This window comes from Marmota marmota, unplaced genomic scaffold, assembly GCF_001458135.2.
Source record: "Marmota marmota marmota unplaced genomic scaffold, marMar, whole genome shotgun sequence".
NCBI classification, from domain to species: Eukaryota; Metazoa; Chordata; class Mammalia; order Rodentia; family Sciuridae; genus Marmota; species Marmota marmota.
In genome coordinates, this window is record NW_026000001.1 from 3,504,757 (window position 1) to 3,528,977 (window position 24,221).

Here is a 24,221-nt window from a genome sequence, read left to right on the forward strand (position 1 = left end):
CATACATATTTTCTCTACACTAGAAGAAGCTACAAATTTTCATAAAAGGTTCCATGTCAATGCTAATAGTTTACAAAAGCGTTTTAAAATAACTAAGGAACAAGCTAGACAAATAATAAAACGATGTCAAAATTGTGTGACCTTTTTACCACAAGTTAATCTTGGAGTCAATCCTAGAGGACTGATACCTAACCATATTTGGCAGATGGATCACACACTTGCCAGTATTTGGAAAATTAAAATATTTACATGTTACAGTTGATACTTCTTCTGGATTTTTGATGGGCTCCCTTCATGCCGGAGAAAAAACTAGAGATATTATAGCTCATTGCTTATAAAATTTTGCCACTGTGGTCGTTCCAAAACAGTTAAAAACAGATAATGGCCCTGGTTATACGTCCACCTCTTTTAAACAATTTTGCTCATCATTTGGCATTACTCATATAACAGGAATCCCATGTAATCCACAGGGACAAGGCATAGTTGAAAGAGCTCATCAAACTATTCAAATGTACTTATTAAAGCAAAAAGAGGGAATTGGGAAGGGGTATATATCCCCCAAAGATAAACTTAAAATAACCCTTTTTACTCTAAACTTTTAAAATTTGGATTCATCAGGGCTTAGTGCTGCAGAAAGTCATATGTGTCCAAAAAATGTACATAAGCCCAAGGTGCTTTGGAAGGATATTCTAACAGGACAATGGAAAGGTCCTGACCCAGTGATTGTCTGGAGTCAGGGTTCTGTTTGTGTGTTTCCACAGGGAGAACAGCAGCCGATTTGGATTCCAGAGAGATTAACTAAGGTCCTGACCCAGTGATTGTCTGGAGTTGGGGGTCTGTTTGTGTGTTTCCACAGGGAGAACAGTAGCCGATTTGTATTCCAGAGAGACTAACCAAAGCGATTTCTACAGACCAAAAAGAAGATGATTTGACTCTAATCCATAACAGCTGATATCCAGAGCTCCAGCTTGGCTATTCTTGCATCTGTGACAGTGATTAACCAGGATCCTTTTTTCAATATCTATTTTATTATTGCCTTTTCCCACATCATAAAGTTCTATTTTATTTTTTGAGCTCATACAGACCTAGGTTACTGTTTTTCTGATCAGTTTTATTTTTTACTGTGGAATTTTTAAACACTGCAACGGAGATTTCACCTGTGTAAAGCTACAAGGCCTTTACTATTGTCTTATGTGTTTATGTTATGTGTGCACACTTGTGTTTTGTGTTGTATGTCTGTATGTACGTATGTCCATATATCATATATGAGGAGCACTCATGAAAAAATGGATCGAAATATTTTTTTTTTTTATTCACAGGGAGAACAGCAGCCGATTCCAGAAAGACTAACTAAAGCGATTTCTACAGACCAAAAAGAAGATGACTTGGCTCAAATCCATAACAGCTGATATCCTTACATCTGCGACAGTGGTTCTCCCACACCTGGAGGCTAATGAATACTGAACACCATTAAGGCCTATTTCAAATGTAAAAAACCTTGGGGCTTGCTTGTGGGAATACCTTCAGACCCATATGCAAGTTACAGGAAGAAGGATGGGATATCAAAAGAAGAGTCAAACCCAGGTGGTAACCAGGATGTTTTTTTCAATATCTATTTTATTATTGCCCTCTCCCACATCATGAAGTTCTATTTTGTTTTTTGAGCTCATACAGACCTAGGTTAATGTTTTTCTGATCAGTTCTATTTTTTGACTGTGGAGTTTTTGAGCATTGCAATGGAGATTTCACCTGTGAAAAGCTACAAGGCCTTTACTATTATGTTATGTGTTATATGTATTGTGTTATATGTGCACACTGTGTTTTGTGTTGTATGTCTGTATGTACGTATGTCCATATATCATGTATGAGGAGCGCTCATGAAAAAATGGATCGAAATATTTTTTTTATTCACGTGATTTAAACGGTTTAATTTAAATTAGGTAAAGAGCTGTTGAGGATTGTTTTAAAATGTGGTTAACAGATCTGTTTGTTTACTTTCACCTTTCCTTTTCATTATATCTAATTCTATTCAGGATACTAAATTGTTTAGAAAATTGCTTTTTTTAGTGCCTGCTGGAATGTTACATAATTTTTTCTTAGCCATCATTGCCAGAATTCCTATCTTCATCCCAGTTGCAGTGAAGCCAAAGATAGAGGATGACTTAAAACCAAACTACAGCTTCTTCGATAGCTATCACAATAAACTGTATAAACTGATGCATCAATGAATAATAACTCAACAAGTAATGCTGAATCAAGGAGTTGATTTACTTTGGGAGGAAATGGACATATGAATGGATTCCTCTAGTTTGAACTGCTTGCAGAAGTTGCCTGGACTATGTATCACTTGTATGCATTGTGAACTATCTGTTGGTGCAGTGAATTGTGGTAGTGCCGGGGTATCTTTGCTGATGATGTCATTGGGGGTACAATTTTTCCAAAAGGGGCCATCAGTTGGCTTGGTGTCGTGGCATTTTGTATCATCCCCTTTTTGCTTGTAGCAGGTTGTTCATGGTGTTTGTATAAAAACCACTATCCACAATTATGGCCAAATAATGCTGGGCCTGTTGTCAATGACAGGTAAGATCTAATTGCAATGGTACCAACCTAAGACAGGAGGCTGACGCCTTGAGTTCAGCTCATCTGATGATGGCGAAGGACCATATGTAGTATTGGACAACCTAAGACAGGCACGGTCCCTAAGCCACATACTTGTTGTTTAATTAAACAAAAGGGGGGAGATATTAAGAGCCACGGCCAGGTCAAGATGGTGCCTGGCATTTTACCAGAAGGGGCAGCTCCTGCTGCCTCGGGTGCCTGCTACTTTTGAGTTCTCGCGGAGTTCCCGTGGAGTTCGCGTGGGTTCTGGAATAAAGTTCGTTCCTCCTTGAATCTACAAGTGGCTTGTGACCTCCCGGTTATTTGTGCCCAGCCAGACTGCGGCACTAGCCAAAGGTGGAAACAACCCAAGTGTCTTCCCACCAATGAATGGATAACAAAATGTGGTCTACCGACACAATGAGATGGTATTCAGTTGTGATAAAAAATGAAGCTCTGGCACATGCTTTACCATGGGTGAACCTGGAAACATCTTGGTAAGCGAGAGAAGCCAGTCAAAAAGCACAGCTATCACCTGATCTCATTCATATGAAATTCCCAGAATCAGCGAATCTAGAGATATTTGGCAGACTTCTGGTGCCAGGAGCCGGGGGTAGCTGGGGGTAGATTGGAGGAGGGGTGCCTCTGCTTACAGGTCTGGGCTTTGTGTCTGGGGTGGCAGAGATGGTTGCACAACACTGTGAATGTACAGTGCTCAGTGAGGGCTCTGCCCCCATGCATTATCTGGTCAGTGGCTGTAGCTTGCCCACCTGTTGTCCATTTCTAGCCTGCCTTGTTAACGCAGCCCCCATTCTGTTCCTGGCAGCACTGTTTCAAGATAATGCTCAGTTTTCCAGCCCACTTTGCTTCTAGGGATGAGGGGTGACCATAAGAAACCTGGCATATGGATAGATGTTTTTGGTAAAGCGTTGCCTTTTTGTTCAAGGGGACAGATATGGCTCTCATGGTCTTGCCCTGTCTTCCTGCATAAGAAGGGCCAGGGTTGTGGCTCAGTTGGTAGAGTGCTTGCCTAGCATGTGTGAGTCGTTGGGTTCGATCCTTAGCACCACGTTTTAAAAACAAAATAAAGGTGTTGTGTCCATCTCCTATAAAAAATTACGAGGAGGAGGAGGAGGAGGAGGAAGGGACTGTAATGTGTGGAGGAAGAGCAGTCTTTGGTTGCTGTGAGGAGATAAATTTGAGGGAAAGGCTGCTGAGAGGATCTCCTTGGGGACCCTAGTGAGCCAGGGACTACCCACTTCTCCCAGACGCACTTCTGAGAACAGTTAGCTCTGGGTGCTAGGGCAGTGAGCCAGACAGAGCTAGGCCTTCCTGGAGCTGCAGGGGAATAAAATACTGTTCATTTAAGCTCCCCCACTACTTTATCTTTGGGAGCCAGGACGGAGCCAGGGCCTGGTGCACTTTGGGCCAGCGCTTGACCACTGAGCCACACCGCACTGAGTCAAGCAGGGCACCAACTCCTATCTATTGCTTAAACTGTCTGAGGGCCTCCAGCCTCAGAGCGGAGGCACTCCCGCTGCGTCAGGCGGTCCTGGCCACACTGCTCAGGAGTTCCTGAACCTGGACATGGACAAGGACTTGGAGCTTGGAGCGGCTGCTCCCTAGGCAGAGGCGGCCTTCTCTGCCGCCCGCCTCCATGCCTTGCTGATTGGCGGGAGGGAGCCCCGCCCACTCCAGCCTGCCAATCGTAGGCTGAAGCTGTTGACCAGCGATTGGTTGGCGCGGCACGTGGCCGGCGGGCCCAGCATGCTCTGCGCGCCTCCTGGGAGCTCCAGGCGCAGAGGGTTCTGGGTGGACGAGGCCGTGGAGCTGCGCCCAGCTGCCTGGCCCCAGGCAGGTTGGGCGACTGGCCAGGGACACGCCGGGTGGCGCTGTGAGAAGGCCAGGCCATGGCTGCTCCTGCAGGCAAGGCCCAGCGTGGTCGTGTGGGCTGCGGAGTCCCCTGGCCTCGGCGTCGGGCGGTGGGAGAAGCCCGTGTGGCTGCGGTCTGCAGCCGCGGGCCGAGGCGAGGCCGGCCGAGAGGAGCCTGTCCCCGCGCAGTGCTGAGAGGTGAGGTGCCCTCGCGGCCGCCCTGCTCCGAGTTCTGTGGCCCAGGAAGCCCTGCAGACACCCGGGAGGCTCTTGGGTGGCACCGGGGATGGAGCAGGCGAACACGTGGCCGTCTCTGTCCCTGCCAAGCGCGCACCGCGGGTGCGTTTCACGCTGAGTGCTCCCTGCTCTTTGCGTCCTCCTACCTGGCCACCGTAGCAGCCACCCCCTGCTCCTCCAAGCCCTCTCGAGAAAGGTGGCCCTGCTGCCTGCAGGGTACCACTTGTTTCGGGTTGTGTGATTTCCCCCAGGTCCCAATGTCTCTTTCAGGGCCTTCGTGGTCACTTTTTATAAACTCTTGCTTGGAAATGGGGCATTTATTTTTAGCTCGCCCAGATGGCAGCTCCAAGGCCAGCAAAGAAGGTTGTGTTCGCTTCATGCCTCTGGCTTTATGTCAAGCTTCAAAGCCAGGGTGGCGTGTGATCCTGCAACTCCTGTGTCGCCGTCATTTGCTAGGCCCTTTTCTGACATTGGAGGTGACAGGGAAGAGGAGGAAGGGACTGCCCCCGTCCTCACTGGCAGAGGGAGGTGTGGAGGAGAACATGCTGTGGTGGGTCAGGAGCACCAGAGCTGGTTCTGGCTGCCATTCCCAGGGCACCTGTGGGTTCTCACTGCAGATGTGGCAGAAGGTTTCTGGGTGATGCACAGCCTTGAGCCGCAGAGCTTAGCAGAAGGGCCTGGGGAGGAAGGCCCCAGGGCACTCTGCACTCCTAGTGAGGGCTCAGTCTTCAGGGACATGTGGAGTGGTGCTGGGTCTCCAGACCTCATCTGTAGTCTGGAGTGGTAGATGAGGTGGACCAGGCGGTGGAGCTGTGCCCCGCTGCCTGGCCCCAGGCAGGGTGGGCGACTGGCCAGGGACACACCGGGTGGCGCTGTGAGACGGGGGATCATCAACTGTATGGTGATATTGGTGATATTACCTCTTGGGATCCCTGTGAAAATTAAGGCAGAGGCCACATGTAAGTGGCCATGTCTTCACCCAAGGTCCTCTGTGCCTGAGGGCCAGGGTTCCCTGGTTGACGGAGTTAGGAAAGCAGATCACCTCTGAGTTGCCTCTCTTTCCCACAGTCCTGAGCTGACTCAGGGGGTGGGTTCCTGCCTTGCTTGGCTTCTGAACCTGGCCCTGCAGAAATGACTTCAGAAGGAGGGTGGGAGAGGGAGTGTTCTTGTCACCGTCAGTTTGTGACTTAGTGCCAATTCCAAGGGCACCTGTGGGTTCTCACTGCAGACGGACTTAGCCCGGGAGGCTACACTACACACCCTGGTCTCTATTAGCTGTGGACCTTGGCATGGCTTGTTTTTTTTTCTTAGTTTCTACCCCATAGCACTGTTGGACACTCTGGGCAGCGTTCTGCCTGGTGCTCAGCACCAACAGCACTGGGTAGGTGCACTGTGATGTCCAGCTGGACCACCTCTGGGGCTCTGTGCTGGCCGATTCTAGTGTCTGCCTTATGCTGTGTGTTCTTCCTGCTGTCTGGGCTTTGGGGTTGGGATAGTGTGGATTTGGTCAGCCAAGCAGGCAGGACTACAGCTGGGCAGTGGAAGGGTGGCTTACCTCCTAGGAGTGCCAGGACAAGGGTACAGATGGCTGCTGAGGGCCCTCCAAGCTCTGCGACCTCGCCATGTCCATGCTGTCCCCTTCACATAGGCCTGAGGGGTTGGCTACCTGGCTGTCTCTCCTGGTGGCCATCCTGCCCAGTGGCTACAGGTCATGCTCTGCCCCACTCTGACTCAGCCCCTTGGCACATGCTTCTCCAGAGGAAGCCATGGCTGTGGAAAGTGGAATGTAGCCCTGAGCAGCTGCAGCCCCTTTCTGACCACTGCCTTTAGTTTCCCAGATTGCTGGCTACATGTGTCCCTGAAACTACAAAATCTGGGTACACAGCTGATTCTGTCTGGGGAGCAGTAGTACTGACAGTCCAGCTAGGTTAATGGTGCAGGGGAAGATTCCAGATCTGAGGAACCCCTGTTCCCTGAGCTCTGTGTGTGTGGCTGGACAGCTCAGGGACACGCAAAGGACACAGCACAAGGCACCTGCCCTCTGGAGTGTCAGCAGCTGCTGCAGGGGCCCCAGGAATATGGGTGCCACTGCTCCCTCCTGGCAGAGGAATCCCACAGGCAGAGTGCTAGCTCCTGGCAGATGCCCAGACTTATCTGAGATGCCACATGCTCAGGGAAGCATCCATTGAGCAGATGGAGCCGGTGGTGAGGAGGCCAGAGCTGGGCTGACGGGGTGCTTACATCATGCTCCTTTCAGGAGACAGGTGTGTCTAGTCCCTTAAACTTATGAAAAATGGGCATAGTGTGATGAATGGCCTAAATCCACTCCATGACAGGATCTCTGGGAAAATGATCAATAGCTGACCTGGATAAGCATTGCTGGCCAGCACCACTGGGGGGCAACACAGCACAAGGGAGGAAGGCCGCAGACCCCTGCTGTCAAAACGCTGGCACAGGAATCTCATGCATGTGGGTATTTTAATTAAATGAAAGTCCCGGAAGTGATAGCATTTTAGTGGAAAAGTAATTGATGACACAATCTTGTTTCAATGTTCTTTTATTTTTTAGCTTAAGCGTCTGTGGGCATCCCACAGTCTTAGGCTGAGACAGGATCCAAACCACGGCTAGGTCTTCTCGACATTTCACTGCTCGACTCGCCTTTGTCTTTACCTTGTGCATTGATATGGGCTTCTCAGTTCAGAAAACAAGGCACTAGGACTATTTATCAGCTACATTGATACATTGAAGGTATGTTTATCCTTTCATTAAATATACAGCATTTGAGTACAATATGTTTTTATGCAGATCAGGTTCAAAACACCCAAGGCACACAACTTTGTTGGTTTTTTTTTCTTTTTTTCTTTTCTGTATTTATTTGAAGGCTCATATTAAAGTTTCAGAATTGCTACGAACAGAGAGTTCCAGAGTAGAAGCAATGAACAGTGACTGTTGTAGTTTTAAACATCAAACAGTGAGGACTGGGAGATGTAGAACCATGTTAAGGGACCACACAGGAGCAAGGTCACGGACACAGCGGCTTGAGAGCTGACGTGATCAGATCTGCTGAAGTCCCCACCGAGCATAGGCAGCTCCTACACATGTGTTGAAAGGCCTTTTCCCCACTAGCAGATGTCCATGATGGCTTCAGACATGAGCACATCCAGCTCACTGGCTGCTAAAATGTCTCAAATCAAGTTCAAGTAAAAGAAAAAGTCTTCCAGTGACCCCCCCCCCCAATAAGACAAACTAACACTCATCCAGGAAAGAGGCCTGGGAGAGACCTTGGGATGGTGCCCTTGTGGGGTACAGGCTGGGGAGGACTCCCAGGAGAGGAGGGAGGGACCAGGCACCTAGAGAGGCTGTAGGTGGGCTTGGTGGACCAAAGCGCAGCAGTGCTGTGTAGAGGCAAGTGAGCCAACACGGAGCCTCCTAGGAACCAGGGCCCGTTTCCCCTGGAGAGGCCTCAGTGGCTCAGTGCTCAATTTGAATGCACTTTCCTAAAGCAAGTGGGACAGCCCGGGATTCCTGGCTCAGGCTTATTCACCAAAACAAAATTCCTTCCTGCTCTAGAACTTGATATGTTGCTTGTTCAGGGTGACCAGAGAGGGTGTCCAGGCCTGCAGCTCCAGGGCCTGTGGCTAGAAGAAGAGCCCGTGGGTGTGGGCCTCTGTCTTGCCTGGCTCGGCCTAGAGGGTGCTGCTTCCACCCACGCACAAGCAGCACTCAGGCCTCAGTGCCGGCTCACAGACATGTCATGGAGCCAGCCGGATGTGGCTCAGCTCTGAAATGACACACATTTCTGTCAGGACACTGAGATTAAGGAAATGGAACCAAGCCAAGCGAGCTCAGTGAAAGGAGCATTTGTCCTCTCTGGTGACAGACATTACCTGGTCCATTTTAGGGAGGTAAAGCCGGCTATGGTGTCTCCAGTAACTTAATTAGATTGCAAGTTTGGCAACTTTTTGTTTAGTTCATTCAGTTTTCACTGTTCACAATCAGAACCACAACCTTAGTGCAATAGTATATTTATTTTTTTACAGTAATTTTGGTTGCCGTACAAGTGATTGAAGGATTGGGAGAAAGTGCAAATTACAGGAGCTTTTTTTTTGTTTTGTTTTGTTTTTTAATAAAATCTAAAAAGAATTAAAGCACAAAAGTAAGAGCAACATGGAGGTGTGAATGTGTGTGGTTACACAGACTGTAGTAGGAGACATGGTATTTAAAAAACAAAAACAAACTGCCAATGGGAAGATCAGTACTGGTGACCTACACACAGAGAAGTCATTGCCAGATCAACTGGGTAATGCTTGCTTGTTCAATAACTCAGGAAAAAAAACCACCATTTTATTAACTAAAGTACCACAAATAATTCACTTTGTGATGTGTAAATTCAGCAAATCAACAGTCACATCGAGTTATTTTTATATTATATGGATTAACTTAAAATGTGCACAAACGTCCTGGAGAAGGTATCTTGGCAGGTATACATAATTTACATCTGGAGAGATTTTGGTTTGTATACACAATATTACAGAAACTAGGCATGTAAATGCAGTTTGTTTAAATTACAGTATATAACAAAAGTTGATCTGAAAATCTGGAGTACTATTAACATGATCATTATATGAGCAGTTTAAGTTTGTTCCCGGGGTAGGGCCTGGTCCTGACGTGTCCCAAAGGGGGAGAACAGTGGGCGGCAATTTGGAGTAGGGACTATTGCTTTCTATAGCAAAGTCATCCAAGAGAGCTAGAGGCCGATTCATCGTGGCAGCAGGCGTGTTTGGTGGGTCGGGCCCGTCTGAGAGGGGCTCCTATTCCTAGGATGAGACGGCGCGAAGGTGGGACTGATCTCGGCCCTGAGGCTGTCAGGGAGCTTGCTTCTGACCAGCCGCCGTGGCTGGAAGCCTCTGAGGGAGCAGAGTTCTTGTTCTGTCTTGTTGCCCAGTGACCGCATGCCCAGAGCCACAGGCCTTGTGCCTTGTGTTCTGCCTGGCACTGAGCACAGCCGGCAGGCCCCGCGGGCCAGGAGCGGCCCCGCGAGTGCAGTGCTGACATTCTAAAATCACGAACGGGAGACACATCTGAAAGGCCTTGGCAGGCGCTGTGGGTCTGGGCTGGGTTTCTCTAGAGCACTGTGGGTCACCTTGAGATGGAAACCAAAGCCGTGGGATAGAGAGCCGCAGCAACCAGGCACACCCAGGGGTCAAATTATAAAGATGGACCTGTGAGGGTCTGGAGCGCAGGAGGCCCAGCCTGGGTTTCCAGATCAAGGGCGTGTGTGTGTGCGCGCGTGCGTGTGTGGGGTGTGTTTTGCCTTTGTTTTTGGAGGAAACTGTTTAGTGTGAATTGTAACCACTTTTGAAGAAATAATCATCCTTCAATGATGAAGTTCTAGCAAATATAGAAAATATAACACAGCTCTGCTGGTTCAGATGCATCCAGATAAGTTTGATTTAAAAAGGTCATACTTGTATAATTATTCCACAGAAATAGTATCATTAAATCACAAAAGTGTTTTTTCTTTAACTTTCTAGCACTGAAGTGCACAAAGGCTGCCTAGTAGACCAGCCACTTTTTTTCTTAAAATATTGTGCTTATAAACTATCTGTACACCTATTTAAACTTGCAGTAAAGAAAGATTTTTAAATTACTAAAGTTCACGTGTTCATTCTAGAGTTCCAGACCTCATCAGACACGTGGTCGTGAGCATAAAGAAAAAAGGAAAAACCATGTTCTATAATTAGAGATGGGCTGGGCTAGTTCTGAAATCATAATAAAACCAAACCTGACATTCATGTCTCCTCCAAAGATGGGAGAGTGTGCGGGAAGCCTGGTGATGTCTGGTGGCCCGTGTTCAACGGGTGGCCTCCCTTAGGTGCTAGAGGTATGGTTTCAGGACGCGGGCTCGGGCAGGAAGCGGGCAGGCTCCGACCACAGGCCAGAGTGCTCCCTCCCCCTGACTGCCTGCACACATCCACGTTCCGCCCACACCCAGCAGCCCACCTTCTGTTCACCCTGGTCCTGGCCACAGTCCTTGCCCACAGGGTCCCAAGACCACATTGTACTGTTAAGACAAGCTGGTGGGATTCCTGGACTCCTGGAGAGGAGGTGAACAGCCCCTGAGTGCCAGTTTCCCCAGCCTCGAAGAGCAAAAGGGCTGGCTTAGCCCAGACACTTGCCCTTGGCCGGGCTTAGTGAGGCCGTAGTGCCCTGCCAGCTCCCAGAGAGGACATGGCTCCCCCAAGGGGCACATGCCCACACAAACCACGTGTCTTCTTGTCCTTCCCGTTGAAGTGGGTGCTCAGCTGCTCTGGCCTTTGCAGAGCTCAACAGGCCTTCAGTGAAAAGGCTTCCAAGAGGCAGAGCCCCTCTCTGCCCACGCAGACGCTCTTTGGCAGGCAGCCGCTCGCGTCCCGGAGGAGGCTGGGGTCCCAGGCAGCTGCACGCTGGCTGGTTCCCATGGCCAGGCCTCCCTTCCTCCTGGGGATCGTGACTTTGTGCTTTGACTAACTCCATGTGACATCTGTTTGGCCACCTTGGAATTATGCTAATAGATTTGCAGAAATAAAGAAAGAAAGCTAAGCAAAGCCGGGCACGATCCCACTCAAATGCCCACCACTGCCAAGAACCTCGTGGCCAAAGAGCTATGGAGGCACATCACAGGAGGAGATGGGTACAGGATCTGGACAGGGAAAAGCGTTTCTCTACCTTTCAGGCCCAGGAAGGGCACCCACAAGCCTCTGGGAGCATCTCACTGCACGCAAGTTCGGGGAAGAGGCGGGAGCCAGTGAGCTCGGAGTGTCCTCCGAGAAGCCACAGGACTGAGGACAGGCCTTGTGCCGGGGCCTGGGGTGATGAGAGCTGCCCAGGAAGCCGAGGAGGGAGGCTCAGGAGGTATCTGGAGTACGCTGTCTGCCTACGAGAGCAGGGGTCCCGCGCCAAACCGACGGAGCCTCGTGGACCCAGCAAAGCGAGGCTGCCTGTGTGCTGGGAGGTAGGCTGGGAATCTTCCCGTGTTGGAACTCCCTCCCCTGTCCCCTTGAGACAGAAGCCACCCAGGAACCCCATGTGGACAGCCAGGCCTCCAGGCCTCGGCTCAGACACACCACGGACGCCCGCAGCATTTCTTTGGGTACCAGGAGACAAACCCATGGAGCGGGGTTGATGCTCAGACTCCGCTTGGCCTTCAGATCCCAGCGTGAGCCCATCTCTACTTATAACAGGGAGTCCGGGCGGGAGCAGCCGGCCTTATCTGTCCAGCAGCTGCTTGAGAGCACGCTCTAGGTTCATCCTGTGCCCGACCCGCGTCACCCCGAGGTCTATCAGGTCCTCCTTCTGGAGGTTTGGTAGGTGGCTGCCGTCGATCTCGTTGTCCATGAAGGTCTCTTTGTGCTCACCCAAGTTCAGGCTCTCCAGCCAGTCGGCCACATCTGGCTTAGTCCACAGGTGCACAGGTTTAGTTGTGAAAGGCTTATTTGAAATTGGCTGCTGCAGTATGGAGGGAGATGGCGACCTGCTGCGACCTGCTGGGTTCAAGCCAAATAGATCCCCGGCAGGGGGCTGGCTTGGAAGGCTGAAGACATCCGAGAGTGTGGGAGAAGGAGATGCGGCAGCTGCCGACAGCGGGGCGGGCAGGATCTCCTTGTTCATCTCGGTTGGCGAGACCACGGGGCTGGGGGCACGTCTCGCTCCTGAGGTCCTGCTCTCGTAGTCGGGGGGCCGGCTTTGCAGGGTGATGGGCTGCGAGGTGCCAGGTCGGACGGTGAAGGTCACTGTCGTGCTCCGAGTCCCTGAGATGGTGCTCATGACCTCTGGGCTTCTGAAACAGCAACAGAGAAAACCGTCACAAGCCAGGTCCCCGAGGAGGACAGGGGAGGCACCACACCACACCAGAGTGCCCCCTGGCAGACGCACTGGCAATGAGCAAACAGTTTGCCATGCCCTGGGCAGGAGGAGGGGAAGCAGGGGCCTCGGGGACACCACAGCACACAAGCCTCCCACTCGGGTGCACCTCTCGAGGGCGCGGCACGCCTCTGCTGGGGCCAGTAAGGGTTGCACTGGCGAGGACCCTCCCTCAGCTGCCCGGCGGTCCTTGGTCTCAGGACAAGCAGGGATGGGCCTGCTTCAGCACAGAGGGCCCTGGCTGCAGGCCACTCAGGCTTGGAGGAAGCCCTCCCCTGACCCGGAGGACGAGGAGCGGGTGGTCAGTGTGTTGCGCCACAAGAGGTCAGCTTCACCAGTGACCAGTGACCAGTGACCCTGCCCGATGCGGACTGGACTCTTGATGCAGCATGGTTAGATTCACTGAGGGGTCCCCCTCATGGACTTGCTAGGAGGGTGGGTGGGCCTCACTGGAGCAGATGTCTGAACAACTTTGTTCCCCTGTGGTGGCCATGGGGGTCCTTGGAGTGGGCAGGAAAGCCCTCAGAGCTGGAGGGACAGGCTCGACTCTCCTCCATCCCACCCCGACTGGCCCAGCGGGAATGGCTGGCTGCCTGGAGCGCTGGGGAGGACCTGTCCCTCCTCGCCCGGATGGGGCTCATGGCCGATGAAGTGTCCCTTGCTGGCTTTCGATGCCTCTGGCAGCAGTTCTGTAGCCACCCCTAGGAAGGACATGCACCCCAATGGGCCCTGGTTCCTGCTCTGCAGCCCTGGATGTCCTGCCACCCTGTGCTCACAGTGCTGCAGAGGTGCGAGCTGCTCTTTCTTGCCTCCTGGGCTGTCTCGTGTGACTGGACAACCCGCTTTCCCCTCTGGACAGACCCTGCTCCAGGGCCCTCAGGAGGAGCTCTCAGAGGTGCCTGCTGCGCCTCACTCTGTGCACCCCTTGAGCTGAGCCCCACATGTTCCCCGTCGCCTTCCGGGAGACCAGTGGGAAATGCAGGCTCCTGACCCTCTCAGACCTCCTGAGGTGGACTGCTGGGTCTGGGCCATCTGTTCTGATGGACCCTGGGCCTTGGGAGCCTTGCTTAGGCCCTGCTGAGTGCCCATGGGCAGACCCGCCACAGAGCCCCAGCAGTGAGAGGACTGCAGGCCGCAGGGGGCTGTGGTTGCTCTCCAGCTCTGCTCCTGGCCTCTGTCTCAGCTACCGTGTGTTAGACGAAGTCACCAGCCAGCCAGTCACTGGCCCTCCCCTCTGAGGTCATTATCACCATTAAGTATGGGACATCCCAGGGTGTGGAAGGTCTGTGCTGTGGACTGCCGCAGCAGCCCTTTGGTGAGAAGGGTTGCAGGGGCTGGTGGGCGTGCCCTAAGGACCAGGGTGCCCAGACACCCAGGTGCTCACAGGTAGTTTCCTGGAGGGTGGGTGTCCCTGGTGGGCAGCCCCATCTAGGATCTGCCTGGGGCGGGTGGCCATTAGAGGTACTGGTATGTTGGTTGTACCCAAAGGTCTGAGGCAGCCCCAATGAGACACCGAGACTCAGTCAAAGGAAGACCCTGGAGCCCAGCAGGCCCTGCAGGCTGGGGAGGAGTGGGCGTCCTAAGGATCTGGGCTTAGGGTCTGCAGGGGAGGTGGGCTGGGAACACATAGCCCCACCCTCCTCAGGTAGGGTTGTCCTGCTCCAGGTCCAGCTGGAACAGGCTGCAGCCCACAGGGGTGAGCAGCCTGTCTGCCCCTCTACAGCTGCAGGGTGGCATTTGGGGAGCCAGTTGTTTCTACTTTGCAAGAACAACTGGGCTAAGAAAGTTAAAATATTAACTTGCAAGTAGGTGTGCAACCTGGCAGGAGTGGCTGCTGGGGTCTGTCCCAGCCTGGGCTTTTGGGAAGGGGGAGGGGTCTGAGGTGAGGACTGCCAGAGACACTTCCCTACACTTCCTGCAGGGGGCGGGGCAGGAAGCTCGTTCCAGAGCCACTGGCTGAAGCCTGTGTGTGGTACTGTTGGGAGACACCTGGCTGCTGCTCATCAGGCTCCTGTGGGGACAGTGGCTGGTTGCCCCGTGACCCCTGTAGGCAGAGCTGGACTTGTGGTGAAGAAGGCTCTGCAGGCAGCTGCGCCATCAGGAGCAGGGATGAGGCTCCCGACCCCTGGGTGGGCAGAGGAGGGGACAGAGCACACAGCAGACCACGCCCAGCTTGGCAGACGGCACTTACTTCTGCTCAGCACGACCCTCTTCTGCAAGCACCGGCGTGGGAGCGGGTGGGAATGACACACGGAGCGACTGAGACAGCACTGCAAAACCAATCAAAGGGCACAGGACAGAGCTGCCGCAGGACGGGATGAGTGACGTGTGGACCCTGGCCACTGCAGCGCCTGCCTGGGGTTGGACCCTGGCCACGCAGCGCCTGCCTGGCAGTGTGGACCCCAGCCACTGCAGTGCCTGCCTGGGGTTGGACCCCAGCCACTGCAGTGCCTGCCTGGCGGTGTGGACCCTGGCCACTGCAGTGCCTGCCTGGCTGGCCGCCCAGCGCAGGCCTGCCTTCCATGGCCTCGCCTCCTTGACTCAGGAGAACACATGCTGGAGGGTGGCACCAAAGGGTGCCTTCCTCTGTCTGGTGCCTTCTAGGGATGAGCCTGCTGCCGGTTCTCCAGCTCTGGTTCCAGCCCTGGCTCCCGGGTGGTAGTTTCCCTTCCACAGCTCAGGACGCATCATCCAGATGCGTGGCGGGGAATGCCACCCCACCAGGACCAGGGCTTTGCCGTCTTACCATGGGATGTCAGCCAGCCAGGCTAACCATGCCAGTGCCCCTGCCCAGCATGGCTAACAGCAGAGGGCCACAGAGTCCTAGCAGCAGAACGAGGGCCCGGCTGGCCCACCCCCACCTCCTCAGCAGCGATTCCCAGGGTTCACCACCCGGCATGATTCCCTGGATCCTCCTGCGGCGGGATCATTATGTTGCTAAGCAACCGCTGGGTTGCAGGCGGAACACACAGGAATCTGTTGCCCTGATTTAGAACGACACTCACACACTCCCTCTCTTGGATGATCACTCTCTAGTCTGCCTTTTAAATCAAATCCATATGGAAACATGAGACTTAAAAAAAAAAACAAAAAAAAAACAGCCCAGGAGTTAAGTGGGACATTCCACGGGCAGGACATGATTATGGAGGTGATCATGGAGGTGAGCTTGCAGGCGCCTTCTCATCCTGTTTGCAAACTCAGGTGGGCTCCTGAGCAGCCCTGGCGGCCAGAGGCTGCTCATTGACGGCGGCTCCCCAGGCCCATCTGCCCTTCACGGGCCAGGCAGGTGCAGAGCCCCAAATCCTTCCTGAGCCAAGCACCCTGTGTGACTCACTGTATGGCTTTGGAGATGAGCCCTGAGTGGGCGCCTCCTTCCAAACTGCCCTGTCCCTGAGTTACACTCTCCAGCCTCTGCACGTGTAGGGCACTGAAGAGGGAACTGGGGGTACCATCTGCCCTGGGCCTGAGCCTTGGGGGTTGCCCAAGACAATGCCTCCCCCGGAACCGCCAGCGGTTCTCCACTCCAGACGCCACCATCACCCAGGGCACTGCCAGGACCTGCTCTATCTTCAGTCCCTAGGGCCTGGCCCAGGACAGAAGGAGCACTCAGCCTGCCACCTGACGAGCAGGGGCCAGGTGCCCCTGGGACAGAGCTTCCCCTTGCTACACATTCCAGGGCCTCTCCAGTGCCATTCACCAGACCACCTACAGTGCCACTCGCTGACATGGTCTTCCCAGTCACTTGGTGCTGGGGGTCATGAAGGCCCCCATAGTGGAACTGAGGTTGCAGCCCCTATTAGCAGCTTCCACGTGGCTTCCAGGGAGGGGGCTCTACCTCCAGCCAGGCACAGAGAGTTTTTAACAGCCCGTCTCGACTCAGTTTAAAATCCAGTCAGGGTAACACGGAGCTGTGACTGTTGGAGGAACAGGCAAGGGGGCAGATGCTGTACTGTGGGGGCCTTCGGAAGGACAGTGGGGCTGGAGGTGGCTTTTCTAAGAGCTGGCCCAAACTCATTCCCTGGGCAGCTGGAACCTGCCCAGGGGTCTTGGGGACCTCACTCCCATGGGATGACTCTCTCTGAGCCCATCCCTACTGCAGTAGGTGACAGCCAACCTAGACATCCCTCTGCTCCCACCGCGAAGGGCTGGTTGTCCAGAGGGCACCCAGCTTGAGCCCCGCCCTCTGGTGGAATCACAGGGACCCACAGGCCCCTCGTCGCCTCTCCTAACAGATGAAGCGAAGCTGACCTTTCCTGATGTGCCAACGAAGGGCAGGCTTATCTGGCCATGAGGACCCTGGGGTCACTGGTAAGGCTGACGCCTGGGCAGGCTGTGCTGGCTCTCCAGGTTCCTCAGGCACACCTCTCAAATCACCCTGTTGTCCTGCTTCAGGCCTGGACCCCCACAGCAGCCCCCAGCCCCGTGTCGCTGTGCGGGCCCCTGCCCCTGGCCACGCAGCAGCCTCTGTGTCTTTAGGAAGCAAAAGTGGAGTCACACCTGCGTTGGTGAGCCCTGGGGTGGCTGCCAGCCCATGGGTCACCTGCCCTCCCTCCTGGCCTGGTCTCCTGACATGGAGAACACTTGCGCTGGCCTGGGTGCTGTGCTCGCCCCGCGCCTTGCCATCCCCCACCTGAGCTCTGCTTCGGTTTCTGACTGTGGCTCCTCTGTGTATTCTGTATCTTTCCAGTGTCACTCCCTGAGTGGTGGCTCTTCTGTCCAGGCCGCTTGGCCAGCAAACCATGGTTCCTTGCTGCGTCTGTCCACTTGGGTCTCTTGTTCAGCATGTATTGGTGGTTTCCTCTGGGAATTCGAGCTCCTCCAAGAAAGAGTGGCCTCGCGTGCTTTCCTGACCAGTGACAAGCCCAGGCTCAGCATGGTGCCCAGCACACGTGGGCACCAGTTGCAGTTGCTGCTGCTGCTGCTGGCCGGGTCTGCTGTCCGTTTGAAGAGCCCCAGCCCCCCTGTTGCACTCCTCGTCTCTCTCCACCCCAGGCCTGGTGTCTCTTGGGCTCAGCAACATGGCTGACCCGTGGGCTCGGGACACTGTGGGCCATGCTGTGGTTCTGAGCCCCAAACTGGGTCCAGCCCATCTTCCAGGTCTGCATTTGGGTAGCTTGTCTGTCCCCAGCATGTGACTTTAACCAAGACCCCTGAGCCCTCTCCTCCTGGGTCTGCAAGGTGACAAGAACACCACTCAAGCCACACTTTCAGTGTAGTGGAAATCAGTGCACTGAGATGTCACCCAGGGTCACAAACGGTGAAAAGCAGGGTGCAGGCCAGCATCTACACACCTCTTGGGTCCTCAGGCCCCATGCCAGTGGTCCTGGGGAGCCATGGCAGTGGCTTCTGGGGGAGCTCCCCACTCCTGTGCCCTTCTCTGCTTGGACCTACTGTGCCCAGTGATGAGATTTCTTCCCTGGCATAATCAGGCTGGTGGTTGAGAACTGCCCGGTGGCTCCTGTCTTGGAAGGCATCTCTGGCCAGGGTCTTCTCACCCAACGCTGTCCTAAAGGACACTTCCCGATGGCTTCCTTTGGGCAGCAACACACTCGTAGTCTAGGTGTCTCCAGATTCCACATCACCCTGACCTCAGGGAACAGCAGAGACTCAGTCTTGGCTCAGGTTAGGTCAGACGTACCACAGCCATCGTCCCTGGACCCTGTGCTGGGGTCTAGTAAGATGCGCAAGGGGTGGTCTCACCGCAGAGCTGTCAGGCAAGATTCCAGGAGCAGTGGACAGATCAGGGCAGCTTCTGCCCACAGTGTGCGGGCAGTGGGCCTGCTCAGCTGGCGCCCTCTCCTGGCTGTGCCCGGGCTGCCTGCCATTTCAGAAGCCCGCTGGTTTCCAGAAACACTCGCCGTGTTCCTCTGGAGGCGCTTCTCTGCCCAATTCCGAGCCTCATTTTGCTCAGGGCCATTCATAGCTCTTGATTTCTGGATGCATTTGAGGATGGTGGCCTGTGTGCCACCACGTGGGTAAAGCCCAGGCCTGTTAGCCAGCTGGCAGAGGCGGGCACCCAGGGCCAGGGGCAGCTAGGCCCTGGCCACCCCAGGACCTACTGGTGGTGACGGGGACTGCTGTCCCAACCTCGTCCCTCAGAGAGCTTGTGCTGGCACTCCTGAGAGCTGGTTGGAGTGCTGCAGTGAGCGCCTGAGCCGCGGCCTCCCCTGCCTCGCCCAGCGCCTAGGGCAGCCCTCGGCTGGGAGCGGGAAGGACTGCACACGCCCTGGGCCGCCTGGTGACCGCTTGCCTGGGAGAGTCCATCGCTGGGCGCAGCCTGTGGCCTAGACAGCCTCAGCCCGCATTTGCCCACTAGCCCTCTGGCCCTCTGCTTGGTGAAGGCCCTGGCTCCTGCAGGAGGTCAGGGGTCAGACCGGGGCAGCCCACTGGGAGGGCGGACCGAGCTCCACAGCCCTGGCTGTTTCCTTGGCTGTGAAGCGAAAGTGACCACAGGCCTGCAGGTGGGACTGCACCCTGCGTTAGGCAGCTGCTTCACAGTGCAGGCCGAGGTCTCGTCGGGTGACGGCTTCTCTGAGGCTCCTCCTTGCCCAGTGTCCACCTGGGCAAAGACAGGAAGGCCCTAGAGTCAGAGCAGGGTGGAGTCCCACTTGGCTGGGAGCAAGCCATTCTTGTCCCACCTACAGGGACTGGAGCAGGTGGGCCAGCAGGTGCTTGGCGGCCTCTGTGGCTGTAGTCCCTGGGCTCCCCGGGTGGACATACCGGAGACCCTGGCTCAGGTGACCTGCTGGGGCCTCAACAGTGGATCTGCTTCCCTGGCCCCGGAGTCACTCCCTCTTGGCACCCTCCTGTCTGTGGCCTGTGCTGAGGAGTCTGCGTCCTGCTCTGGCTCCTGCAGGCCCAGCACTGGGAAGCCACTCAGCCCTCGGGAGAGGCGGCTGCACCTGGGCCCCTGCCCCCGGCTGTCCTCAACACCCTCCACCTGAGAGCTTCTCATGGACGTGGAGCACTGAGGTGTGGCCTTCTGGTGGCTCTGTCACAGGATTCAGTGACAGAACATAAAGAGCCTACTGTGGCTGGAGAGGGAGCTCTTGGAGGGCCACCTGGTATATGTGAAGCCCTGTGTTTGATCTCCGGTATCAAAATGAAAAAGCAGAGAGCACCTGTGGTGTTACCTCCCGGGAAGGACAGGCTGGCGGTCATCCGCTTTCCTGAGGCTCTGCCTGTGTGCGGGCACCTTCTCTTCCTCCAAGAGCAGGGAGCCCGGCAGGTGCAGCCCGCGAGGATCCCTCCACCTGGAGGTGCTCGCAGATGTCACTGGCGGTGGAGGCCCAGGAGCAGTGGCGACAAATGCCCCCACCCTCCCCTGAGAGCAGTGGGAGCCCCACTGGAAGGCAGCGGGGAAGAGCGTGGCCCAGCTGCAGATCACAGTCACTGCGAGTGGACGCTGCCCCAAGGGGCAGCCCTGGGCAGGGCCTGCAGAAGGACTTCCTCAGTCAGGACAGGAGCCTGGGCACCCTGCCTGGGCAGACAGCAAGCTTTACCCTCCACCCAGGGCAGCCTGCTGGCTCCTCCTCTGTCACCCCAGCTCCCATGGGAGTGACTACTACCTGTGTGACGATGTGAGTGGCAGCTGGGGCACCTGGGGCTTTTCCTTCGTGACGTTTGCCCTGGGCGGCACCTCCCAGCCCTCCCCCCGCTGGCCATGGAGGGAGGGGTAAGAGCCCACACACATGTGTTTAGACACTCCCTCGCCACCCGTCAACCCCCCTCACCGCCCCTCACTAAGGCCGCTGCCGTGGCTGCTCTTGTCAGGCAGCGCTGACCTCGACCTGGGCTCAGCGAGCCTCCACCTGGCCTTCGCAGTGGTCCCGGCAAAGGTCTGGTCACACAGGGGAGCTGAGCTCATCTCGGAGGCCAGGGCGGGGGGCTTTGTGCCCCTTCATCTCATTAGGAGTCTTGAGGAGGGAACGCTGTCTCCTGCCAGGACAGCTGCGGCTTTGACTCTGCCGTCCCAGAGTCTGGAGGGTGACACGCGGTTACGGCCGACAGGGTGGCCATCACAGGGTTAGGAATCCCTCTTCTCATCCTCTTGGTTCTCCCTCAGGACTTTCGTGGGCAGCACTGGACAGTGTGTGCCCAAGCCATCTGTGAACTTACCTTGGAGCTAGGCTGGCGGACTTGACCCCTGCCGGCGAGTCCAGTCCTTCCCCCGGCTTTGCCGATTTCTCTCGGTTCATTTGCTGCAGGATTGAGTTCAATTCACTAATAACGTTCGCCTTTGGGCCTGAGAGAATCGGGCTTTTGACCTCCGTGATATCACCCCACAACTTGGAGGTCCTTGGCTGGATGATCTTGGCCAGCCCAGGCTGGGCGCTGCCCGGTGGGGGCGGGGGCGCAGGTGGGGGGATGACGAAGCTGTCCGCGTCTTCCTCCAGGAGCGCGTCCTGATAAAGTGCATTGCTTTTGTGAATAATGGGCTTCATTTTTGGCTTTGGAGGTACGGGGGGCTTGTCGACCACGAACGCTTGCCCGTCTGCATAGACTGTGCAGGTGTCCACGCCCTCCCCGCCCTCAGAGGACAGGGTGGAGATGCTGGACACCGTGGAGATGGTGCTGGTTGTCTCGAGATGGTGGTCACTGCTACTGCGGCTGTCCACCTCCTCGATCCCAGAGTCGGCGACGGTGTCGAAGCTCTCGGGAGGTGGCAGGAAGGAGGCGGGCAGGCAGTTGGAAAGGCCGGCTGGCTTCTTGGTGTCCGCAGGGTTGGCTGGCTGGCTGGAGTTCAACGAAGGGGACGGAGGGGCATCGGTTTTCTTCTGCTTGACCGAGTCGGTGAGAGTGGGGACAGCAGCAGCGCGGTCATCAGGAATATCAAAACTATTTGCAAATTCCAGGGGAGGAGGCAATGGCTCTGTAAAAACAAAATCCTCATCCAAGTCCACGGATGCCAGGGGGGGGGGAGGGATGCGGAATGGCAAGACCACCGTCTCCTCCATGGAGCCCGCGGCCACAATGGTCCTGCCGGGCGCGGTGGCGGGCTCGGGGGTGACGGAGATCTGTAAAGCACCTTCGGTGTCGGAAACACCTTCTGGCACCGCGGAGGGCGGGTGGTCTAGTGTCACGTCCATGTCCTCTCTCTCCTCCTCCTCCTCCAGGGGACCGCCCAGCTGGGCAGCATCCACAGTGTGCACCATCAGCAGGCCGGCTGACTTCTGCTGGGCCGTGTCCACGATGTTGATCAGCATGTTCTTGTCCCCACCTCTCCGGTCCTTGCCCAGGTCTGTCTCGTACTTGTTCTCCGTCTCCTGTCGGCGCAGGGGCCCCCGGGTGTTCTGCCTGGTGATGGGAGGGAAGCCAGTGTCCCCACTGGGCCGCATTTTGGTATCAATGTAGAGAGGCTTGTTGAGGTCAGCCTTGGGGGCCTCCCCCTTGGTCCCCTGCTGGGACTCCTTCATGGCTCGGTCCCTTGCGGAGAGTGCCAGGGCCAGTGGGGAGCTGGGATCCAGCAGGCGCCCGGTGAGCGGATGGACGTAGTTCTCCGGGCTGACGGCGTTGCTGCTCTTGGGGGCTGCCGCTGGGCTGCCCTCGGGCCCCTTGGCTTTGGATGCGGGATTCAGGGGCCTTCCGGCCTCACCCTGAGCACTGGCCTCGCCACCAACCACAAAATGGTTCTCGGGCTCTCTTGGCGCTGCCACCGGCGTGGGCGACACCAGCAGCTCTGCACTGTCCTCATCGCCAAACCCACCCTCCTCTGGGAACTTGGAGGGCCGCATCCGGGGGGCCGGCGGCCCTAGGCCCACGTCCTCATCCCCCAGGTCCGTGGAGAGGAAGGCTGGGGAGTTCCTCCTGGCCTCCAGCCGCTTCTCCCTGTCACGCACAGCCCCCGCAATGGCTGCGGCGAAGGGGCTGCTGGAGGCCAGGCCGTCCTCGGGCCGCAGCTGGCCGGGCTGCTCGGCCGGGGGCTCAATCTCCACGCTGCTGCCCTGGCTGCTCTTGCCGCTGCTGCTGGTGGAGGGCTCCTTGACGATGATGGTGGGGATGGGGATGGAGCATGTCTTCTCGGGGCTGTCCTCCACATTGGACTGCTTCACCAGCATGCCCTTCCGCCGGGCGGGCTTGGCCGGCACGTAGACGGCCTTGCTCGCGATCCTCCCCACCTCCGAGTACGGGTTCTCGGGCATCTGGCCCCGCTTGCTACGGAAGGTGGCCTGGGGGGCCGCGCTCCGGCTGCAGAGGTCCTCGGAGTCCAGGGAGTAGCGGTCCAGCTCTCGTCTGTAGAACATGCCCTTCTCCCTCATCATGGTGGCCACTGTGTCAGACCTGGTGGCGGGGGACACCTTGGCAGCAGGATTCTGATTGAACGCAGGCTTGATTGTCCCATAGACTCTCGGAGTTGGGGACTTGGGGCAGTTGTAGGCAGTGGGGGAGGGTGGAGGTGGAGACGGGGGCACGGACTGCGGTGGAGGGGGGATGTCCTCGGACGTGTCCGGCATGGATAGGCTTCTGGTGAACTTCAGCATCGGAGGGGCCAGGAACTGCCGCTCTTCCTCTGTTATTCCTGTGGGCAGAAAGCGGGTTGAGCTTGGCATCCCAGCTGCGGCCCAGCCCACTGCGGGTCTCAGGTCATGCAGCCGCGCTCGCCACCCGGCACCGCACACGGCACAGGCCGCAACACCAGAGCTCGCTGTGCAACCCACTCTGGGCCACGGAAAGAAAGAAAAGCGGGCCCTGGGCACAGGGGACACGTGCAGGAGCCCTTCTCCAGGTACACTGTGGGGCCCGTGAGGCCAGGGCCCGGCCCAGAGACGGGCGTGTGCGGCTTTTTAGGCCACGCCTGGGTCACCAACCCCTCCTAGCTGTGTGTGTGTGTGTGCAGTCTCAGATGGGGTGGGCTGGCCACACCAGCTGGACCCTCCTCTGTCCCTGCCCCTTTCAGGTGTGGCCTGGCCCTGGGGGTCTGCAGCTGTCACCCATCTTCTGGAGGCCGGGGGCCTGAGGGTAGTAGGTGCCACTGTGTCTGCCCGCTGGTGTGGGTGGGCAGTGCTGAAGATGCCGCTGCTGGCCAGGTGGCATGTGAGCCCTGTGGTTGCTGCCCATGTGTGTGGCAGACCCTCTACCAGCAGCAGAGCTGTGTCCCTGGTGGTCTCACTGTGCTGACAGGGGTTGTGGCATCACTGTGATGGCCTCTTGGGAGATGTAGGAGCCGCACAGAGGGCTGTGCACAGCGAGCCCCTGGGTCCCCGGCAGGATGGCTGTGAGTGGGCTGGTCAGAGGTAGGGCCATTTTGGCTCTGGAACTGCCATGAGGGAGGGAGCCTTCCTCGAACCAAAGACTCCGACCCACAGGGCCACAGGCTCCTGAGCAGGCACTAGGCAGGGGCCGAGGGCGCCGTGGGCTCAGCCCAGAGGCTCCGCACTGGCCTGTCTAGGGCTCTCTGCAGCCCGGGTGGAGGGCACAAGCTCAAAGCCATGTTCTGAGACAATTGTCCAAAGCTTGTGGGTGTTGAAAGCGAGTGGGCTGTGACTATGGCCCTGGGGACACCACGGTGTACCTGGAGCACGCTCTGCATGGTGACTGGGGTGACTACAGACTGGAGCACAGCACAAGGCACGAGCACAGGAACAGAAGCCACACACACAACAGACCCAGGG

At 56.1% G+C, this 24,221-nt stretch overlaps 1 protein-coding gene across 6 annotated transcripts in view; it reads right to left on the reverse strand.

Annotated features, from left to right (window-relative positions):
- Positions 1–8,716: 8,716 nt before the first annotated feature.
- Positions 8,717–24,221, reverse strand: part of Shank2 (SH3 and multiple ankyrin repeat domains 2) — a 204,170-nt gene continuing 188,665 nt past the window's right edge. For 5 of the 6 annotated variants that reach the window (XM_048807836.1, XM_048807835.1, XM_048807831.1 and 2 more), the window contains 2 exons: positions 20,728–23,128; positions 8,717–12,526 (listed from right to left, as the gene is read on the reverse strand). In XM_048807836.1, coding sequence (XP_048663793.1) covers positions 11,956–12,526; positions 20,728–23,128 — 2,972 coding nt within the window. In that variant the 3' untranslated portion in view covers positions 8,717–11,955. Of the gene's footprint in view, positions 12,527–14,800; positions 14,880–20,727; positions 23,129–24,221 lie in introns of all 6 variants that reach the window. The other variant, XM_048807837.1, reaches the window with a different exon arrangement.